General features: G+C 37.5%; 1 protein-coding gene across 1 annotated transcript; it reads right to left on the bottom strand.

Annotated features, from left to right (window-relative positions):
• Positions 1-7,338: 7,338 nt before the first annotated feature.
• On the bottom strand, positions 7,339-11,772 carry clrn2 (clarin 2). Its single transcript, XM_052136927.1, has 3 exons — positions 11,520-11,772; positions 8,957-9,140; positions 7,339-7,597 (listed from the first exon to the last, which is right to left on the bottom strand). Exons 1-3 carry the CDS (start codon positions 11,770-11,772, stop codon positions 7,339-7,341), a joined length of 696 nt encoding a protein of 231 aa, XP_051992887.1.
• Between the last annotated feature and the right edge of the window lie 8,152 nt (positions 11,773-19,924).

Here is a 19,924-nt window from a genome sequence, read left to right as displayed (position 1 = left end):
CAATCAAAAAAACAACAACAACGCACATTGGTCATCCAGCTTCATCAGGTTTTATTGGTAAACAATCTGGTCCACCAGCTAGACCACCACCAAACTAGCATAAACCTGTCTAGACCAGCATGAGAATTGCATACTGGTTTAGCAGTAGTTACATAGGTCTTTGCAGCAGGGCTCTCACAATTTATGGACTTTTTGGTGACTAGAGTGAATAATGGATACAATTTGTGTGTTTGAACCTACACAACAAAAGGAAATGAACTCTGGTTTTGGTCTACAGTGTGGCTTTTAGTTGGTCTTTGAGGCTTTCTTGTGGGCACTGTTACAGTCAGGTATACTTGTTGATCAGAGGTAGAAAATGTGGATTTAGCATGGAATTAGCAACTGCAGATGGTGGTTTGAAAAGGTAAGGAAATTGACACAAATACTGAAACACACACTACAAACTTCACTTACAAGATCACATAAACACCTTCTGTTAATTTGCATAGCAAATACTAATACTAAGCTTTGACTGCATTGGGAGTCCCCTGGTGGTTCAGGGGCCTGACACAACTTTCGTTATTTGCGTATTTCAGTGTTTCTATGCATGTATCATCGGATCGGGAACAGCATCTCCACCACCACCACACTGAGCACTGGGGCCCCCCAGGGCTGTGTGCTCAGTCCACTGCTGTTCACTCTGCTGACTCACGACTGTGCAGCAATGCACAGCTCGAATCACATCATCAAGTTCGCCGATGACACGACCGTGGTGGGTCTCATCAGCAAGAACAACGAGTCAGCATACAGAGAGGAGGTGCAGCGGCTGACGAACTGGTGTAGAGCCAACAACCTGTCCCTGAATGTCGACAAAACAAAAGAGATGGTTGTTGACTTTAGGAGAGCACAAGGTGAACACACTCCGCTGAACATCGACGGCTCCTCTGTGGAGATCGTCAAGAGCACCAAATTTCTTGGTGTTCACCTGGCGGAGAACCTCACCTGGTCCCTCAACACCAGCTCTATCACCAAGAAAGCCCAGCAGCGTCTCTACTTTCTTCGAAGGCTGAGGAAAGCACATCTCCCAACCCCCATCCTCACTACATTCTATAGAGGGACTATTGAGAGCATCCTGAGCAGCTGCATCACTGCCTGGTTTGGGACTTGCACCGTTTCGGACCGCAAAGCCCTGCAGAGGATAGTGAGGACAGCTGAGAAGATCATTGGGGTCTCTCTTCCCTCCATCAAAGACATTTACAAAAAACACTGTATCCGCAAAGCAACCAGCATTGTGGACGACCCCACACACCCCTCACACAAACTCTTTACCCTCCTCCCGTCTGGCAAGAGGTACCGAAGCATTCGGGCCCTCACGGCCAGACTGTGTAACAGCTTCTTCCCCCAAGCCATCAGACTTCTCAATACTCGAAGACTGGTTTGACACACACACACGTGTCCTGAGTTGCACTTTAATAACTGTCACTTTATAACTGTCTGCTACCTCAATAACTGCTATGTGCATAGAACATTATCTCATAGTATGTTATGTTTACATTTTTAGAAACTGTCATCTTTTTGCACTACTGAGTACTGGTCGGCGCTGCACTGTCTATTGTCCTGTTCATTGTCAGTAATTTGTTGTACTGTCCTGTACGTTTTGCACATGTTTGCACGTGCACTTTATATAGGTATATATAGGTAGTTTATATAGGTATTTTATTTCGTTGTGTAGTCTCATGTGGTCCTATGTTGGTCCTTTGTTGTTTTTATGTAGCACCATGGTCCTGGAGGAACGTTGTCTCGTTTTGCTGTGTACTGTACTAACTGTATATGGTTGAAACGACAATAAAAACCACTTGACTTGACTTGACTGATGTATCAGGTCACAACCTGTGGTCAAGATTTGGCTTGTTAGTTTCAGAAGTTAGCCCCTGCTTGTGCACTACACCATTATGTGGTTTAAATGCATATTTTTCCATTGATAGCCATTTAAAAGAAGCTAGGTATTCTGTCAAACATTTTCTTTGAATCAACAAATAAATTGCTAAAATGGAAATATATTATAGTAGATGTTTCAACAGTGAGTGATTGATTGGAGGGTGTTTAACAGTGTGTAATAAACACGTTTTTCCATTTCTGCAGCAAAGAATTCAAAAAGTGATTAATTGTATGCCATATGCAAATGGTAAGTTGTCACGAACCCCTTTCCTCTGCCCCATCTCCGCTTCCTCGAGCACGCACACATACACTCCGCGAGCGTGCTCGCTTCCCGCTCCCTCGCTCCGTCCCCTTGAGCTCGTACGCTCTTTTTCCTCCCTCAGGCTTCCACGCCCGGTTTTTCTATTACGAGCTCGCTCTCGTAAACTATCTCCCCCCTCTGGCACACATGCACTCCGCGAGCGTGCTCGCTTCCGCTCATCAGCCTGAACATTATGACCACTTGCACTCACGCGCTTCCTATCTCCACACATTAGTTTCACCTGCACTCGTCTCATCACCTGTCATTGTTCACACCTGCACTCGCCCCTATATAACTCACTATCCTTTCGTTTGTTGGGGGTTGGTTATTGTATTTAGTTCCCCGTGTCTTGACCCCCGCTAGTCTCACCTAGTTTTGACCTCCCTACTCGTTACCTTTTTAGCTTGCTAGCTCCTAGTTGTTAACTGTTTTCCCGTCCTCTACCCTCTTGTTATTGTTATTCTGATTACCCGGCTCGACCCCCTTGCTTTCCGTGACCACTCTATTTGCTATTGCCCTTTTGTTATATCCTCGTTCCCCGGCTCTCGACTCTACACTTTCCCTGACCATTCTCCCTCTGGATTTTCCTTACTGTACCTTCGCCTGCTCTTTATTTAATAAAAGCAGTTTGTTGACTTACATTGTGACTGTCTCATCTTGTGTGTGTGTGTGTGTGTGTGTCCGGGTTACATAAGTGCCCAGTAAGCAAAGATATTAGCATTTAGGTCACATACATTTGCAGGTGTATGCGCCAGCTGAGCAACTGCCATTGAGATAAATAATAGATTAGAAATCCTTGGGTCACAACAGCAACACTTTTGGAAGTTTGGCAGATGAGGATGCAGCATGGAATTAAAACAGTCCTATGCTTCAGTCTGTGATAGTATGGGTTACTGGTCAAATGATTTGGGCTAGAAACTAAAAGGTTGTACCCTAAGTTAAAACCCTTAAAAGGTTGTTGAACTGACACATGTGCCCTTGGTCAAATGTTTGTCTGCTAAAATCGCTCAATGCTGCCTGAATGTACGAACTGCCCTCGCAGTGGCTGAAGGTGGAACTACAGTCGTGTACAAGTGCACCTTCGCAACTCTGTTCTTTCACTTTCTTCTTTGAATGGATGTGTGAAAGCCACAGCACGTCCACTTCTCAGAAACATTTGAGAAGTAATTGCATTAACTTACTTCAAACTCTAATTCTAACAGTACGGAGACCAAAATAGCATTCTTTCAATTGCAATGTCGGAGATGAAAATGGATGTGACGTCAAAGGCACTGTGCGGTCGATATCGGGGCTGGAATATTCACCGCATGGTGGAGCTTGTCTGAAATCTGAGAGATTGTGGCTGAATTTGGATAGAACAATTTCGGTACCAACATGCTGATTTCCCACTTGATCATGTTGGCAGAGAATAACGTCCCTTACAGTACTTCTTCTAGGTACTCGTTTTGGGGCTGTAGATCGACACCAAATGTGAATATGAACATCTATGTGAACTGGACAATTATGGAGACTTACACACCATTGCCAGTGATTTGGAAAGACAGATTGTCTTTATTCTGTCAAGTGAATCTGGGGGAAGAGAATAGTAAGCCCTATTGATTTGTGCATGTGCAATAAACTGTGCTGGAAACAAGACCAAAGATAGACAATGTAACAGTGGTGACTGGTGCTTTTCAAAAGTGAGTAAGCACAGAGATAATTTAACTCTGCCTGGCAAAAGGTGTACTCAGATCTATTCTATTATTTTGCTGTTTCCAATGGTGCTCCCAGAAAAAGCTTCTTAAACTTATATTAAACACCGAAATGACTTATGTGCTCAGAACTGTTTAATATTATGTAAAAAAGATCTCAAAATGTGTTATGACTGACTGCAACTGTTACTGCAATCTCAGAACATGTGTGGTTGTGTTTTTAAATTTTAAACATTGTCATTCATGTAGCCTACATCAGTGTTTCAATGACTGAACATTTGTTGCAAGGTCTCACTTATTTGAGATCTCACCCAAGCATATAGAGAAGCAAAATGCAGTTTCGTTGGCCCAGACTTTAAAACCTGCACCAGACAGAAGTTCCTACATTTGTATTTTCTTCATTTATGCCATCATCACATTTAAGCACTTTGGTCCATCAAATGAGATTTGATATTGTAAACATGAACATCACTGGATATTATGGAATGCACTTGGACATTATGGACAAAAGAACAGAACTTTTGAAGCAGTGTTTAGCCTAATAGTTAGGATGGTGATGGTCCCCCAAAAATCTTTAGAATCTTTCTGATCAATTGAGTCGCTACTTACACTTAGATATTGCAGTTTTTATTTGATGTTCATAATGTCTGTGTCTGAAATGTACTCTCACTCAGATTTACACTTGCTCTCCCTCTGTCTTTCTCAGGAAAAGATGTGGAAAGTGATCAATAATTTCCAGCGAGCAGCAGTCAATAGGAAACAAAAAGGGACTAGGTTCATGTCATAGAAAACAGTGGTCTTAGATTTACCATGTTAATGGGTGTGATGCTAATGGTAAAGTGCTGTGGGTTATCCTGTGTTTCGCCCACACAGTAGGCTATAGGATGCAATTAATACATTTCTCCCCATAGAAATAAACCTCAATTGCCAAAAGAATGTTTTTACACATTTGCATTTGCATGCACACAATACACTGGTAACTCCCAAAAATTATTTAATTTAAAAAATTCAAAAAAGCAAGAAAACAGTGTTAACGTGAAATTTGAAAAGCAAGTTATTCTCTGCTTTTGACGTCATAAGAGTGCCAAGACGAAAGGCCAAAATCTACCCGTGACAATCGGTTTATTCTTAAAATGTTTATGTGTTTATGTGATCACGTTTGTTGAAGGCTTATTAAGCATAATCGGTGTAAGAATGTGCATATGAACGTGCATAGTTGTATATTATAAAATTTGTGATGGGTGCTTTTTGGATTCCTTTTATGCTACCTTTATTAGCTTTTTGGAGCTTCAAAGTTCCAGCCCAAATTCATTTTCATTGAATGGACCTACAGAGCTGAGATATTCCTCTACGATAACCTTTATTTGTTTTCAGCAGAAGAAAGAGAGTCATAAACCAATGGCACGAGGGTGAGTGAATGATGAGAGAGTGTTTGGGTGATTTGTTCTTTTCTCATTTTTTTTATTAATTTAACCAGAGTAGGTAAGAGATGGTTAGTTAATATGTGTATTGATGAAATACCACCTCAGTGTCTAAAAAAAAAAAAGCTTACAAAGGCAACATTTTCATTGCAAACGCAGTTTACGTTCTTTCCTTTATTTTTTACATTTTCATGATTATGTTTTGGTGACATTGGTGGCCAAATTGACCACAGTTGTGTCTTCGTCAGTCATGAATTGCTTGTAAATGTGAGACATTTTAAGCCACCTTTGAAGTGCTGAGTGTTTTACCGTTGCGTGGTTTGTCGTGGTTGTTTAGGTCTATCATCGTTTCTTTCACGCCCTCCACGTTAGCAAATATTGAATCATTTCTATGGGTAACATCGCTACAACGACGCACTCTGTTGGTCAAACACGTGTAGTACATGTCGACAGCAAACTCTGAAATAAAATATAGACTTCCTCTAGGCGGCGCTTGGGGTTTTGCAAAGAGGGGAACCCTCGATTTGTAAAAGTCTCGCGAGAGTCATAGGTGACATTAATGCACTGTGAATATTGTTTATTTGGGGTCCCACAGAAACCCTACACCTACCTATACCCCTAAAGCTAACCGTAAACTTAACCTTACCCTTAAACCTACCCCTATCCTTAGTAGTACCATCTCAGATTTGGGGATACCTTCTATTCAAGACTCGACCGGCACTTGTGAGTATTGTCTGCTCTACACAAACAGAGTGGGCACACTGTAGCCTAATTGGGAATGCAGTCAATGGTCTTGATGTGAGGTAGCTGTGTGAGACACATGGATGCATAAACTTTCTTGATACGTTTTTGATCCTCACAAAATGTATATGTAAATAAAGTCATTTACCTGCAGTATTTCAATTTTTATTTATTTATTATTATTTATTTTTGTACAAATTTGAAATGTATAGGACCTGGATGAATAATGTGTAAATTAGCAGGTCTATACATTAGTGATACCTTCAATGTCTGTAATGACAAGAGATTTTCATTGCTCAAACTTAATAAATATAAATAAAATATTGGTCAAATGTAACCTACATTTATATTAATTTTATGCTTCATTACATTCTCATTCCATGACTGCATTTATAAATATACTTCACCCAATCAATGCAAAGTTTACTGCTTATAGTTTACAAAAACTGAATTATAGTCAAATCGAAAAGAACAAACAATAGCTCTTAATTTATCCAAATGGTTCCTTTCTATTTGTTGATAAACATCTCCAATGGAAACTGTTTAACAGCTGCTTGTAATATGAATTGTTACACATAGAAATATATTCATTGCAGATTTGAATTATTACTCTGTTTTGATAATGGCTTATCAGCATGTTTAGGGTGTGTCATTGCCAAAAAGACAATATAATTTAAATGTGAAATAATAAACTACAAAAATATAAGTCATAAATTAGTTTAAAAGATAAGAAATCTTATACATTTTTATATATCATACAGCAATTATGCATTTTAACATACTGTACACATTTCACAATAGTTCTGAAATGATAGGAGATATAACATCCGTATTTAACTTCTCTTAATTAATTTGTGAAAAATATGTACAACGTCACATTTCAGTGTGGGAGCCCTGTAGATGTCTGTAACCTGTGTAAGCAGGGGTGGAGCCAGGAGTTTTTCACAGTGGTGGCCAGGCAGGGGCCAGCGATCAGTCTGTGGTGGCACAGACATTTTCGGACAGTACATGTTAAGTCTTGAGCTCAAAAATGAAATTGCAGTTGCAAGTCGGGTGGCCAATGGGCCCCCTAGCTCCGCCACTGTGTGTAAGTCAAAATAACTTTGCTGTAACAGTAATGTGTCCAGAGAGCGTTAACCAGTAATCAGCAGTCAAACCCAATAGGTCACCTCAGGTTCAGTGGTCGTCAGTGCATATGACCTTTTTGTTTGGCTACTCTGCATAGCTTCCTCTGTTACAGTCACATTATTCAACTTGCCTTTGTTTCTTAATAGAGGAAGTCTTCGCCTGTGGCTGTGGGTTCCTCTGGTTTCTTAGTTTGTATTTTAGGCAGGTGAATTTTACTGGAGGCAACTACAAGAATATTTACTCCATGTGTAATCGCACTGGCAACGCATAACCAGAAGGAGAAGCCAAGACTCTCCTCAATGACCACCAGGCTAAATAGACTCTCCCGGTAGTTGGCCACATGTTCTGTGAGCCGATGGCACTGAACCGATGCAAGGAAACATGCAAAACCCATTGCACTGAACAGAGCTGAGAGACAGAGATGGAAAGAAATGTGTGTATCAGTAAAAGATAAGAAGTCACAAACCATAATTTGTTAGTGTTGATTTAGGGTTGATTGTTCAATTATAAATTTGTCATCATTTACTCACAATCATGTTTCCCCAAATCTATATGATTTTTTTCCCCCCAAGGAACATGAAAAGAAAAGTTAGGCAGAATGTCAACATTCACTGTCAATGAATAATAATAAAAAAAACAGGATTCGATGTCTTTCTTTAGCAGAAAACAAATGAAGATTTTTAGAAAAATAAATCAGCTCTGTAGGTCCATACAATGCAAGTGAATGGGGGCCAACATTTTAAATCTCCAAACCCCACATAAAGGAAGCATAAAAGTTGACTCCAGTGGGTAAATGCATATGTTCAGACATGATAGGTGTGGGTGAGAAACATATACATGTTTAAGTAATTTTTCACCAGAATTCCTTCACCCTACCTAGTAGAACACTTGATCTCTCAGGATCAGTAATTAGCACTGCACTTTATTCAACTGTAATCTCACACTGGACTGTCAACATATTCTCCTCAATATACTACTTCATATATATATATATATATATATATATATATATATATATATATATATATATATATATATATATTTCATATACTCCTTACTTATTGTATTGCATATTGTGTATTCTATATTGTATTCTATATTGTGTGTATTGTATATAATTATCGTGTTGTGTAAGTATGTGTACATTTGATATGTAAATTGTGTTGTGTAAGTATGTTGTTTATTGTAATTGGTATATGTCTCGTCACTGTCATGACTGCTATGTTGCTCGGAACTGCACACAAGAATTTCACCTACTGTTGCACTTGTGTACATGGTAGTGTGACAATAAAGTGATTTGATTTGATTTGATTTGATTAGGGGGTGATATGCATGAAGAATGTGAATTACCAAAAACAGAAGGAGAAAGTGAAGGAAAAATGACCACATATTGATCTGTTTCTCACCCACACCTATCATATCGCTTCAGAAGACATGGATTCAACCACCAGAGTCATCTGGAACACTTTCATGTTGCCCTTATGTGGATTTTGAAGCTTAAAAATGTTGGCACCCATTCACTAGCATTGTATGAACTAAACATTTTCATTGTGTTCAGCAGAAGAAAGAAAGTCATACACATCTGGGATGGCATGAGGGTGAGTAAATGATGAGAGAATTTTCATTTTTGGGTGAACTGCAACTTTAACATTCTGCCTAATATCTCCTTTTGTGTTCCATTGAAGAAAAACAGTCACATGGGTTTGGAGCAGCATGAAAGAGAGTAAATTATTACAGAAATCTTGAGTTTTGCTGACTTACCGGCAATGAAATTCCAGAGGTAGAGGCCAAGAGGTCCTTTGATAGATTGGTATGGAACCTTTCTGGCATTATATATACAGAAAGCTAAACTGACCACTGCAAAGCCAATAGCGATGAAAATGAATAAGATAATGATCATGTGAAGTCCACCATTGATTTTTTTAATGAGCTTTGGGAACACTGAATTTGAGAAAGAGAGACAAAAAAAGAATAAAAGTGAGAGATCAATTTCACAAAGAGATTTACACTTTTAAAAGTTTCTATACATTACAGACATAGCCATACAGTCATCAAGTTTGTAAACACAAATACACGCTATAGTGATATGTAGATATAGGGGCAAAAGTGAAATGACCAGATTTGCAAGATATTTTAGTAACATTAAGTACATATTTATAAAAATAAAAAACTCAAACAAATGATGTTTATTTTATTACTTTTGACATTTCAGAACCTCCCAATTAAAAGTACTGTATTTTATAAGAACTCTTTAAAAGAGCTCTTACAGGAGTTAAAGTGTTAATAGACATATTTCAGAGCAGGTCCACGTTGGTCCACATCAATGTGGGTCCACTTTGCACATGCAAACTTTTCAAACTCAGTCCCCCTATTGAAAACAAATAGTTATTCTGCATCTCCCTTCTTTGTCTATCTAATTCTGTTTCTGGTGTCATTTTTAGATTTTGTATTGGCTTTTTATGGGGTCCTTTAGCCTTTTCAACAAGCAGGCTTTATTATAGTGATATAGTATATATATATGGGCAATAGTTATAGGTCAAAATGTGTCAACTTATCCAAATACTTTTGAGAGAGCAAGATGCTTTTTAAGTAACAAATTAAGAAACATATTCAAATAAACCACATCTTTACATTTACTGTTAGTTCTAATCACATCTAGCAGGTCAACATCTCAAGTATTCTATAAATAAAAATGGATCTCCATTGTGATATAACAGCATATCTTAGCTCAGTAGTTCCTTAAAATGCGATGGTGGCTATATTGAGGCTCCAAAAATCACAGACAGTTAGCATAAACGTCATACATATGACACCAGCGGTTAAATGAATGTCTTCTAAAGCAATACTATCACTTCTGGTGTGAGATAGATTCATATTTAAGTACTTTTTAACTCTAAATGATCACTTCTGGTCAGTAGCGGTATGCGTGTGTGCAGAGCCGGCCCAAGGCATAAGCGAACTAAGCGGCTGCTTAGGGCCCCATAAAGGCTTTGGCCCTGCGTGTGTGACATAATAACTTTGGGGCAATTGTCACACATAATCGCAATTGGGGCGTCTGAGGCTCAGGTGGTAGAGCGTGGGTTATCCACTGATTGCAGGGTTGGTGGTTCGATTCCCAGCCCACAGGACTCCACATGCCAAGTTGCTCTTGGCATCATTGGTGTGTGAATGTGAGTGTGAATGGGTAAATGAGACGCAGTGTAAAGTGCTTTGAATACCACGACAAGCAATGTTCACGCGACACCTGGAAGAGCAGCGCTGTTTACAACTGAGTAGGAGGAATGAGTTAGTTGGTTTTGGATTAGATCTGTATTTATCTGTTTACTCACAATGGTGCATTTATGTGCTTATCCTGGATGTCTCAACCAAGAGAAGAACGTGAGATTATGTCCGTAACATGCCAACGTGAAAACGTCACACAAGAGACCGCGTGAACTCAGCCCTCTTGTGAAGCTTACCGGAAGTGATGGTTTATAGTTAAAAAAGTACTTAAATATTGATCTTTTTCGCACCAAAATGATCATATCGCATTAGAAGAAATTATTTGAACCACTCGAATCGTATGGATGATGTTTGTGCTGACTGTTTGTGATTTTTGGAGCTTTAAAAGTCTGACCACCACCCACTTGCATTTTAATATACTACATATACTGAGCTCAGATATTGTTCTATTTGTCTTTAAATGTGTTCTGCTGAAGAAAGAAAGTCATACACATCTGGGATATTATGAGTGGCTGAGTAAATAATCATTTTCATAATTTTTAGGTTAAGAAAAACTGTGTTTTATGGAACCAGTGGGTTTACCCCAAATAGACCTACTGTCCTTTTACTTATTGGACAGTTATTGAAAAACTTTTGATTTAACCACATGAATACAAAACTGGAAAAAATACAAATAAGCATTTTGTCCTCAAATAAATGTGGTAATTTCAGGGATTCTCATTAGGTACAAAAATTAAAAGTTATTTAATAAAATGACCCTAGACTTTAATAAAAAGTCACCCTAGACGGTATACGTGATGACCTCATGGATCAGGAAAAAAATTTCAGTGCATAATGAAAAAGGTTTTTAGGAAAGTGCTGTGGTAGTTTTTTGTTGCTTTTTGCTGTTTTGGCCAAAAAAAAAAAAAAAAAAAAACGATTAGACGTTCAAATTACCTCAAAATAACCTTTAGAAATTGCACGCGATGAGGAAGCGACACACTGCAGTTTAGAAAAGTGCAGTTTTTTATGTTATAGGAGAGAAAATATTTCAAACGTGCATTTTAATCTAGTGCACTTGTACTCTACACATATTCATATAGGTATAGCCCGACTTACTATATATTTTGGAGCGTCGTGTCCCGAGCCCGCATTTCCGCGTTTTCCCGCCCTGAAAGAGCCCGTAGTAAATGTATCCTGTGAACTGCTCGAGCTCTGGGTTAGACGCGTTCACCAGATCCACTCCTGTCTGACACAAGATGGTCCCGGTGATCCAGCGCTCGGTGGAGAGGGCCACAACCAGAAGTACCACAGAACCGATGTTGAGTATAGAAGCGAAGGAGAACACGATCCGTTTCCACAAAGTTGGCATTTCACTACTCACCCCGCTTTACTCGCCCCATTCCCTCATATCAAATAAGACGCGAAGTAAGCTGAAATCCAGTCTCATCACAAAAAGCCTACCGGTAGCATATGCTGTTCGTTTGCTCAAATATGAGCTAAAATGAGCCTAACAGAACACAACTCTAAACCAAAGGAACGCGAGACACACGGCGAAGAGGGAAAGAGAAGGAAACCGGATATAAAGCGGTCAAGTGGATCTCCTTTACCACCTAACGAAACCTAATACAGTTTACTTGCCTTCGCTTGTTTTATTGCGCGAGGTTGGCAGTAACAAGGCTTTTTATTGGATGCCCTTTGCTGAATTTGATGAAAGACCAATTGCTCACCATTTACATTAAAATCGTATATAGGTCAAACGTTTGGGTGGTTCAAACCTCTAAATGTCACATTTCAACCAAGATTACCGGGTTATTGCGCATTAAAATAAATAGAAAGGTAGAAGGTTGGATATGGACTATTAAAGTCACTTCTGTTAGCTTTAAATGGACTAATGGCTTGAAAATATCAGTCGGTCTCGTTACTTATTTAAGAAGACCCAACATGAAACTTCAGCACCACGGACAGCGATTCTACCAACTTTCATTGGGTTCAGAACCACGGATAGCAGCTGTACCCGTTTCCATTCAACACAAGCACAACAGCTCTAGCGATTATGAAAGTTCACCAGATTCATAACAGACCAATTTAGCTAGAAAAACAATAGAAAAGTTCTCAAAGTTGTACATGATTCACTGTTTGCAGTACTAATCTCTGCAACTAGAGGGAGACATCTTACTTGAACTGTGACGTGTGACGCTTAGAATAGGCAATTGCACAAAACATGATTTAAAACTGTACGAATAGTAACTTTTTTGTCTTTATATACTGCAAATATGGGTAGTTGACATGCAATACTTATGGAAAGTTCTGTGGTGTGACATGCGTTACTTCATCATAAACTCTTTTAAACTGTTGAACCCTTCAATGCAAGGATGTTTCGCCAAACATTATTACATACCTCTGGTCTTTAGCAACCAAGCTCGGATATCTATCACAAATATATGGATCTACAAAATTCGCAGATAGAGTCAAATTTTCAAAACACATTCAAGACAATAAGTAAATAATAGAATAGAATATATTCTAATATATTTTGATGTTTTATACACCATATACACACTACTGGGCAAAAGTTTTGAAACACTTGACTGAAATGTTTCTCATGATCTTAAAAATCTTTTGATCTGAAAGCGTATGCTTAAATGTTTAAAATTAGTTTTGTAGACAAAAATATACTTGTGCCAACATATTAATTTATTTCATTATAAAACTACTATTTAATGAAAAAAAAATAAAAAATAAATGCTTGGACCGAATAATAAAGTATAGCAGCCAATAAGTCCTTCAATACAGTTTAAAAAGCATCCCATTGTGATACCTAAAGAAGTTGGTTGAGAAAACGTCAAGAGTACATGTCTGCAAATTCTAGGTAAAGGGTGACTACTTTGAAGATGATAAAACATAACACAGTTTTGATTTATTTTGGATTTTATTTAGTCACAACATAATTCCCATAGTTCCATTTAATTATTCCATAGTTTTGATGACTTTACCATTATTCTAAAATGTGAAGAAAAAAAAAAAATTATAATAAAGAATGAGTAAGTGTTTCAAAACGTTTGACCGGTAGTGTATCAAAGAGATGTTGCAAAAAATATACACTGGTTGCCAAAAGTTTGGAAAAATTTACAGATTTTGCTGTTTCGGAAGAAAATTGGTACTTTTATTCACCAAAGTGGAATTCAACTGATCACAAAGTATAGTCAGGACATTACTGATGTAAAAAAAACAGCACTATAACTATTTGAAAAAAGTCATTTTTGATCAAATCTAGACAGCAGCATCACTCCAACACCTTATCCTTGAGTAACCATGCTAAATTGCTAATTTGGTAATAGAAAATCACCTGCCATTATATCAAACACAGTTGAAATATGTTTGGTTTGTTAAATGAAGCTTAACACTGTCTTTAAGTTTGTTTTTGAGTTGCCACAGTATGCCATAGACTGGCATGCCTCACTATTAGGTCAAAAATGGCAAAAAAGAAACAGCTTTCTCTAGAAACTTGTCAGTCAATCATTGTTTTGAGGAATGAAGGCTATACGATGCTTGAAATTGCCAAAATCTGAAGATTTCATACAAAGGTGTACACTACAGTCTTCAAAGACAAAGAACAACTGACTCTAACAAGGACAGAAAGGGATGTGGAAGACCAGATGTACAACTAAACAAGAGGATAAGTACATAGTACATCTCTCTAGTTTGAGAAATAGAGGCCTCACATGTCCTCCGCTGACAGCTTCATTGAATTCTACCCACTCAACATCAGTTTCATGTACAACAGTAAAGAGAAGACTCAGGAGGACTTATGGGAAGAATTGCAAAGAAAAGCCACTTTTGAAACAGATAAAGCAAAAGAAAAGGTTAGTCTGGGCAAAGAAACACAGACATTGGACAACAGATCATTGGAAAAGAGTGTTATGGATTTTAACCCCATTGAGCTTTTGTGTGATCAGCTAGACTATAAGGTGCGTGAGAAGTGCCCGACAAGACCGCCACATCTATGGCAAGTGCTACTGGAAGTGTGGGGTGAAATGTCACCTGAGTATCTGGACAAACTGACAGCTAGAATGCCAAAGATCTGCAAAGCTGTCATTGCTGCACATGGAGGATTTTTTCTTTGAAGAAGTTTAAGAAGTTCAGAAAATTTCTTTCAAATTGTAATAGTAATTTTTAATGTTATTAATGTCCTGACTATACATTGTGATCAGTTGAATGCCACTTTGGTGAATAAAAGTAACAATTTCTTTCCATAAGAGCAAAATCTGTACATTATTCCAAACTTTTGGCCGCCAGTGTAGAACAGGATTTATTACTTACACACTCTAATTTCATGAGATACAACTGGCTGTCAAATGCATATTGAGCTACACAAAACACATAAGCTGCACATTAACTTACTTACACATACTTTTTTAGGCACTTATTGAGTCTGAATAGATATACAACTTACATAATTTCAGTAGTACACCCAAATGACAATTATCAATAATTTTAATTATGTTACACTTGCTATAGTTGACTTCCATGTTGTTTCTTTGTCAAATAGCACAGTCAAATGTAAATCAAGTCAATCACAGAAACCTCAGCTCCACATTGAGTAAGAAATAGCATTTAAAGTATAATTTATATGTGTATATGCATATGGGATACTCTTAATTTAACATTTTCACACAGAAAATCAGCGTGATATAGTTTAATTTGTATAAATATAGTACTCATTTGTCTTGAAATAAACAAAGAAATATACAGTTTATCCTGTCATGGTAAACTTATAGTATATAGATATTAAATAATCACAAAAATATGATGTATGGTAGCCAAAAAGTGCGATACTATTACATATATCTGGTGTTTATTAACCCTATACACTTTTGGTAACTAAGCAGTTATAACATCATTATTATTATTACTCAAATTTTTTATTTCTTTGTGACACTATTCCGAAGAGAAAGGTTTAGGACGACTAAAGAGGTGTAGATGAGGTACAGGGGGTGGAATGTGGTCCCGGGTCCCTAAAGACATGTGCGTTAAAGGGATAAATCATTTTAGAATTATTTATACATGAAGCTTTTATGAACTTATATTAATTGGGAGACTACATTAAATATTTGTACTTCTAAATATTCATATGTCACACAATAGGACCATTTAAAATGAACTAGTGAAGGCACAAAGGGGATTAGAAATTGTGACGAACTTGACCAATTACTGGACCTACAAGATATACACTATCCCTTATACTGTACATTCTTACACATTTTACTCTAAAATCTTTGCTTATAGAAGTTCAAAGATGCCCCTAACCCCCCCACCCCACCTCCACCCCCGCACCACAACAACAACAACAACAAACTATAAAACTAAAATTAGATGCCAATCAACCTGCCAGATATTTTATAGATCAATTAACTATTTCCAGAATTTACACAAGATTTAGTTGACAATGATGTCATGATATTACTAGCACAAAGGTATTAGTGTTTTTATTCAATAGGATTGATGCTGAAAGAATACAAAGGTTAAAGGGTTCTCAAGGCATTGTCAAAACATGCCTTAAATCCATACTGAAGTGCATTGATGAAATCTGCTTGTGAGGAACACCAATTGGCTGTATAATCAAAATATTAGCTTTAGTGTCAGGCACATATACAACATATGCTCCCTGTGGTCAAAGAGTCTTGTCATATTGATTGAAGAATGGAGGCATATTGACCAGCTAAACTGCTGCGATGCTCATTTAGGGAACTGTGAATATCAAATGACTACTGTTGTGGTTTTGGACTGACTTATTGACTTAATGCATTCTGGAATGTTTTTTTATAATGTAGTTATGATTGGACATGAGTTATGACAACTGCCTAATATGGCTTTATTATAATATAAAAAGCAGTACATGCTTTGTCCTCATTTCTGTGTATTTACTTCCACCCATCATTTTGTTATTTAGACATTGTTTTCTTCATAATAACTTCTTCTTCCTTGAAATCCACTCTTTCTCCTCCATCCTCAGACCCACATTTTCTCTCCTTTTTCTCCCCCTTCCTCTATTTTCAACTTATCTGCAACACAGAGAATCTTAATGAGATCTAAAGTGCTGTGTAGCTCAGTTAATCAGATTTCACAGTTTGATTACACACTCAACTTAGCATCTTAAACTTTTCTAATCTTTAAATTTTTCTGCAAAACAGAAAAATTGCACAATACTGTCGCTGTCAGCATTAGGATTCCCACAGATCAGTACAATTAAGACTGCATTTCCTGTAATTGACTATGGAATGATCAAATGTCTATAATGTCTGACATTAACAGAAAGGATCTAATAGATACCATCAGTATTTTCATATTTTATTTATTTATTTATTCATCTATCTAAAGTATCAGATAAGCTTTTTTATGCATCACAATGCATTGAAAAGTCATTTTGCTCCAGTGTACACTGTATGTGGCTGGATTGAACAAAAAACCTATAACCCATACAGCTCAAGAATGTAACTTCTTATGTCATGCTTGGTTCAGAGTATGCACTTATACATCATTAAAATGGACAAAAGCAAAGTACTCCCAGTGAGCAGACATACAACAACACTTAAAAACCACCACAAAACCCACCCCACCACATACTGTTCATACTATTATGGAATGAAGATCCTAATGGTCATTTGGTTGAGCAGATGAGATTGTATGCATGGTCAGCAAAAATCCAGTTTACAAACTTCATTAGGTTGGCATTTTAGTCCATCAGAGACTTTGATTTCAGTCTGCATTGTTCTAAAAGGCCTTTATATATGGTTAAATCTTATTCTTGCATGATGATTGTCCTACGCAACCAATGCAGTACATTTGAGTGTCAGAATTAAAACTAGTCTAGTTAATCGCACCTTTAAAGGAATAGTTCACATAAACAATTTCAATTCTCTCATCATTTACTCGCCCTCATGCCATCCCAGATGTGTATGACTTTCTTATATCTGCTGATAACAAACAAAGATTTTTAGAAGAATATCTCAGCTCTGTAGGTCCGTATAATGGCAGACAGTGGGGTCCAGTGGGATCTCCACTTTCAAACGGCCTAAGAAGCGCTCTTCTCTCCTAAGTGTTCTCCTTATATTGTTTTTGGCAATTCACATTCACATTTTTGGCTGGGAGGAAAATTTATAAGCAAAAAGGTCTTAAATATCTGTTTCTCACCCATCATATCACTTCTGAAGACATGGATTTAACCACTGGAGTCTTATGGATCTACAGAGCTGAGATATTCTTATAAAAATCTTTGTGTTCTACAGAAGAAACAGAAGTGCTTCAACAGGCCAAAGCAGAGACACTGTTCTTCACATCTCACATCTTCTGTGTTTGTTTACACAGGACGGCATGTGTTTCTCCCAGTCAGTGGCAACAGCCGTGCTTTTAGTTTCGCTTGTACTGCTCTTAAATGTGCCGCACATGGCCAGAAACACATCAAAACGATCAAAGACGTTCATATAGTGCATGTTTACAAATACCAACAATTAAATACAGCACAGATGTGTGCAAAAACAGTCCAGGTTGCCTTCAAAAGAGCAAGACACAGCGCAGCTGAATGAAATAGAATGGGGGTCTCCTTTTTAGAGTTCTAACTTGACATTATGCCTTTTAAAAGAGGCGCAAGGTACATATAACAGTCAAAGCTGTTCATCTAGTGTAGAAAAACATATAAATCCAGATAGGCACATGAAGGTGTCTTGTGTAAGTCCCTTTTGAATGAATCGCCAATGACAGGCCCTCTCTCCTCTTCACCTGTGTGAATGTGACTGTCTGAGCACCAGTGGGCGAGGCCAAGGGTGTAATGATGAAAAATAGCCATTGATGTCTTGCTGAAGAGGCAGTTATATGCAAATGTATTTGGTCCTTGTGATGTCACAAGTTCCATAAATTCCAAACGAGCCGTTTCAACACCCTGGTTTAAATAAAGGCTCTTTTTCTAATACCCTCATGCGACTCCGCGTCCACATGTGTGGATGTTTTATTCTGGATTTGCTATATGCAACACATAATTTAAATGAATTAAAACTGACTAAATACTGTTCACAACACTACACTGTTACTACACTGTCATTGAATCTATGTGATTATCTACGGGCGCAGTGCCAACAAAAGTGCCTCTGGTAAGAAACCTCTTTACGTTACATTTATGGTGACTGAAACATGTTTGGATGTAAAGAGTAGCATCTCTAGTTTTGTTTGATATGCCACTTTAAAAAAATCCATTCATTTTCTGCACATTAGTGCGCTGATAAATTAATTCCACATATAAGGAAAATGGGACCTTATTGCCTCAAAAGTGGAAAAAACATGTTCAACATTAACACATCTGTTGGTCATTTTGTTTCATGTTAATATAATTTTTGTTATATTTTATTTTGCTATCATTGAGAGTATATGGTTCTATTTATTAACATTAGTACATGCATTACTATATATTTACTATGCATTTTCACATTAAGAGTTAATGGGTTCATCCAAAAGCTGAAAAATGTTGCTTCCAGAGGCTTTATATGGAGTTAGGATGAAAATAAGGTGCATTTTGAACTGTTCTGAGACCTAAAATTTAATTTGAATGTGGTTGGAAGTGATTGGATGATGCTGGCCATTATTTTGAATAAGAATTGTTTATTCAGCTTTATAGAAAATAAGCTTACATCTCAAAAACACAAATAACCAACACTCCTGGAAACATAAAAATTTGACTTTCTATGGCTTGGTATTATTAACATTTTCACAACGAAGTCTAGCTGTCCACAGCAGTCATGCAGGGGTCTCAGGAGGTTAATGAAGGAGTTTCAGTTCTGAAACTTACAGTATGTTTTTATATAGTACAATTAACTCTATATTAAGAGATCAAGGAACGTTTGATTAGTCATGTCATGGCCCCTTTAAAGGATGCTGTTTCTCTTTAGAATGACAAAGTGATCATATATCTATAAAAGAAGGAATGAGTCACCTCTGAAAAGAACTACCAGTGAGTCAGCATCTTCATCTTTCTCACAAACAGCCTGCAGATGATGAGTAAGGACCTATCTGTATCAAAAACCTGTTCTGATTCATGAATAATTAATCAAAAACAAGGTCTGCATGGCACTCAGACAACATACATGCATACTGCATAACAAGCCTAAAAGTGTTACACAAAAAGTAGAAAGACAATTGACTTAAAAGGCCAACATATCCATCAAGTCACAATTACTGTATTAAACTGAAGGAAAACTGTATCAGAATTGAGTGTGTATCTGTTTAGGATGGGTCATATAAACACACACATCTCATAAGATGATTCTGATGCAGCAGACAGCACGTCATCATTACAGAGCTGCAACATTTTCAACTCTATCGATTAATGTGTGCATGAGAGGGCAGACAGCGCAATATGTTTTAAATCCATGATAGGAGTCTTTGGCAACACAGAGGTGACTGAACTGCTGAATTGCCTCAAGAGACGTGACACCGTCCAAAATCCGCCACTTAAGATAATGAATATTGCAATT

The sequence above is a fragment of the Xyrauchen texanus genome, chromosome 11 (assembly GCF_025860055.1).
Source record: "Xyrauchen texanus isolate HMW12.3.18 chromosome 11, RBS_HiC_50CHRs, whole genome shotgun sequence".
Lineage (NCBI taxonomy): Eukaryota > Metazoa > Chordata > Actinopteri > Cypriniformes > Catostomidae > Xyrauchen > Xyrauchen texanus.
Note: the sequence above shows the minus strand (reverse complement) of the source record. Positions and strands in the feature narration are given on the sequence as shown.

Bases quoted from the DNA above. Each gene is read 5' to 3' on its own strand.
- clrn2 (XM_052136927.1), bottom strand. From the start codon at position 11,772: ATGCCAACTTTGTGGAAACGGATCGTGTTCTCCTTCGCTTCTATACTC. The intron at 9,141-11,519 runs GTAAGTCGGGCT...TCTCAAATTCAG, and splicing joins ACGACGCTCCAAAATATATA to TGTTCCCAAAGCTCATTAAA. The intron at 7,598-8,956 runs GTCAGCAAAACT...AGCTCTGTTCAG, and splicing joins TGGAATTTCATTGCCGGTAA to TGCAATGGGTTTTGCATGTT.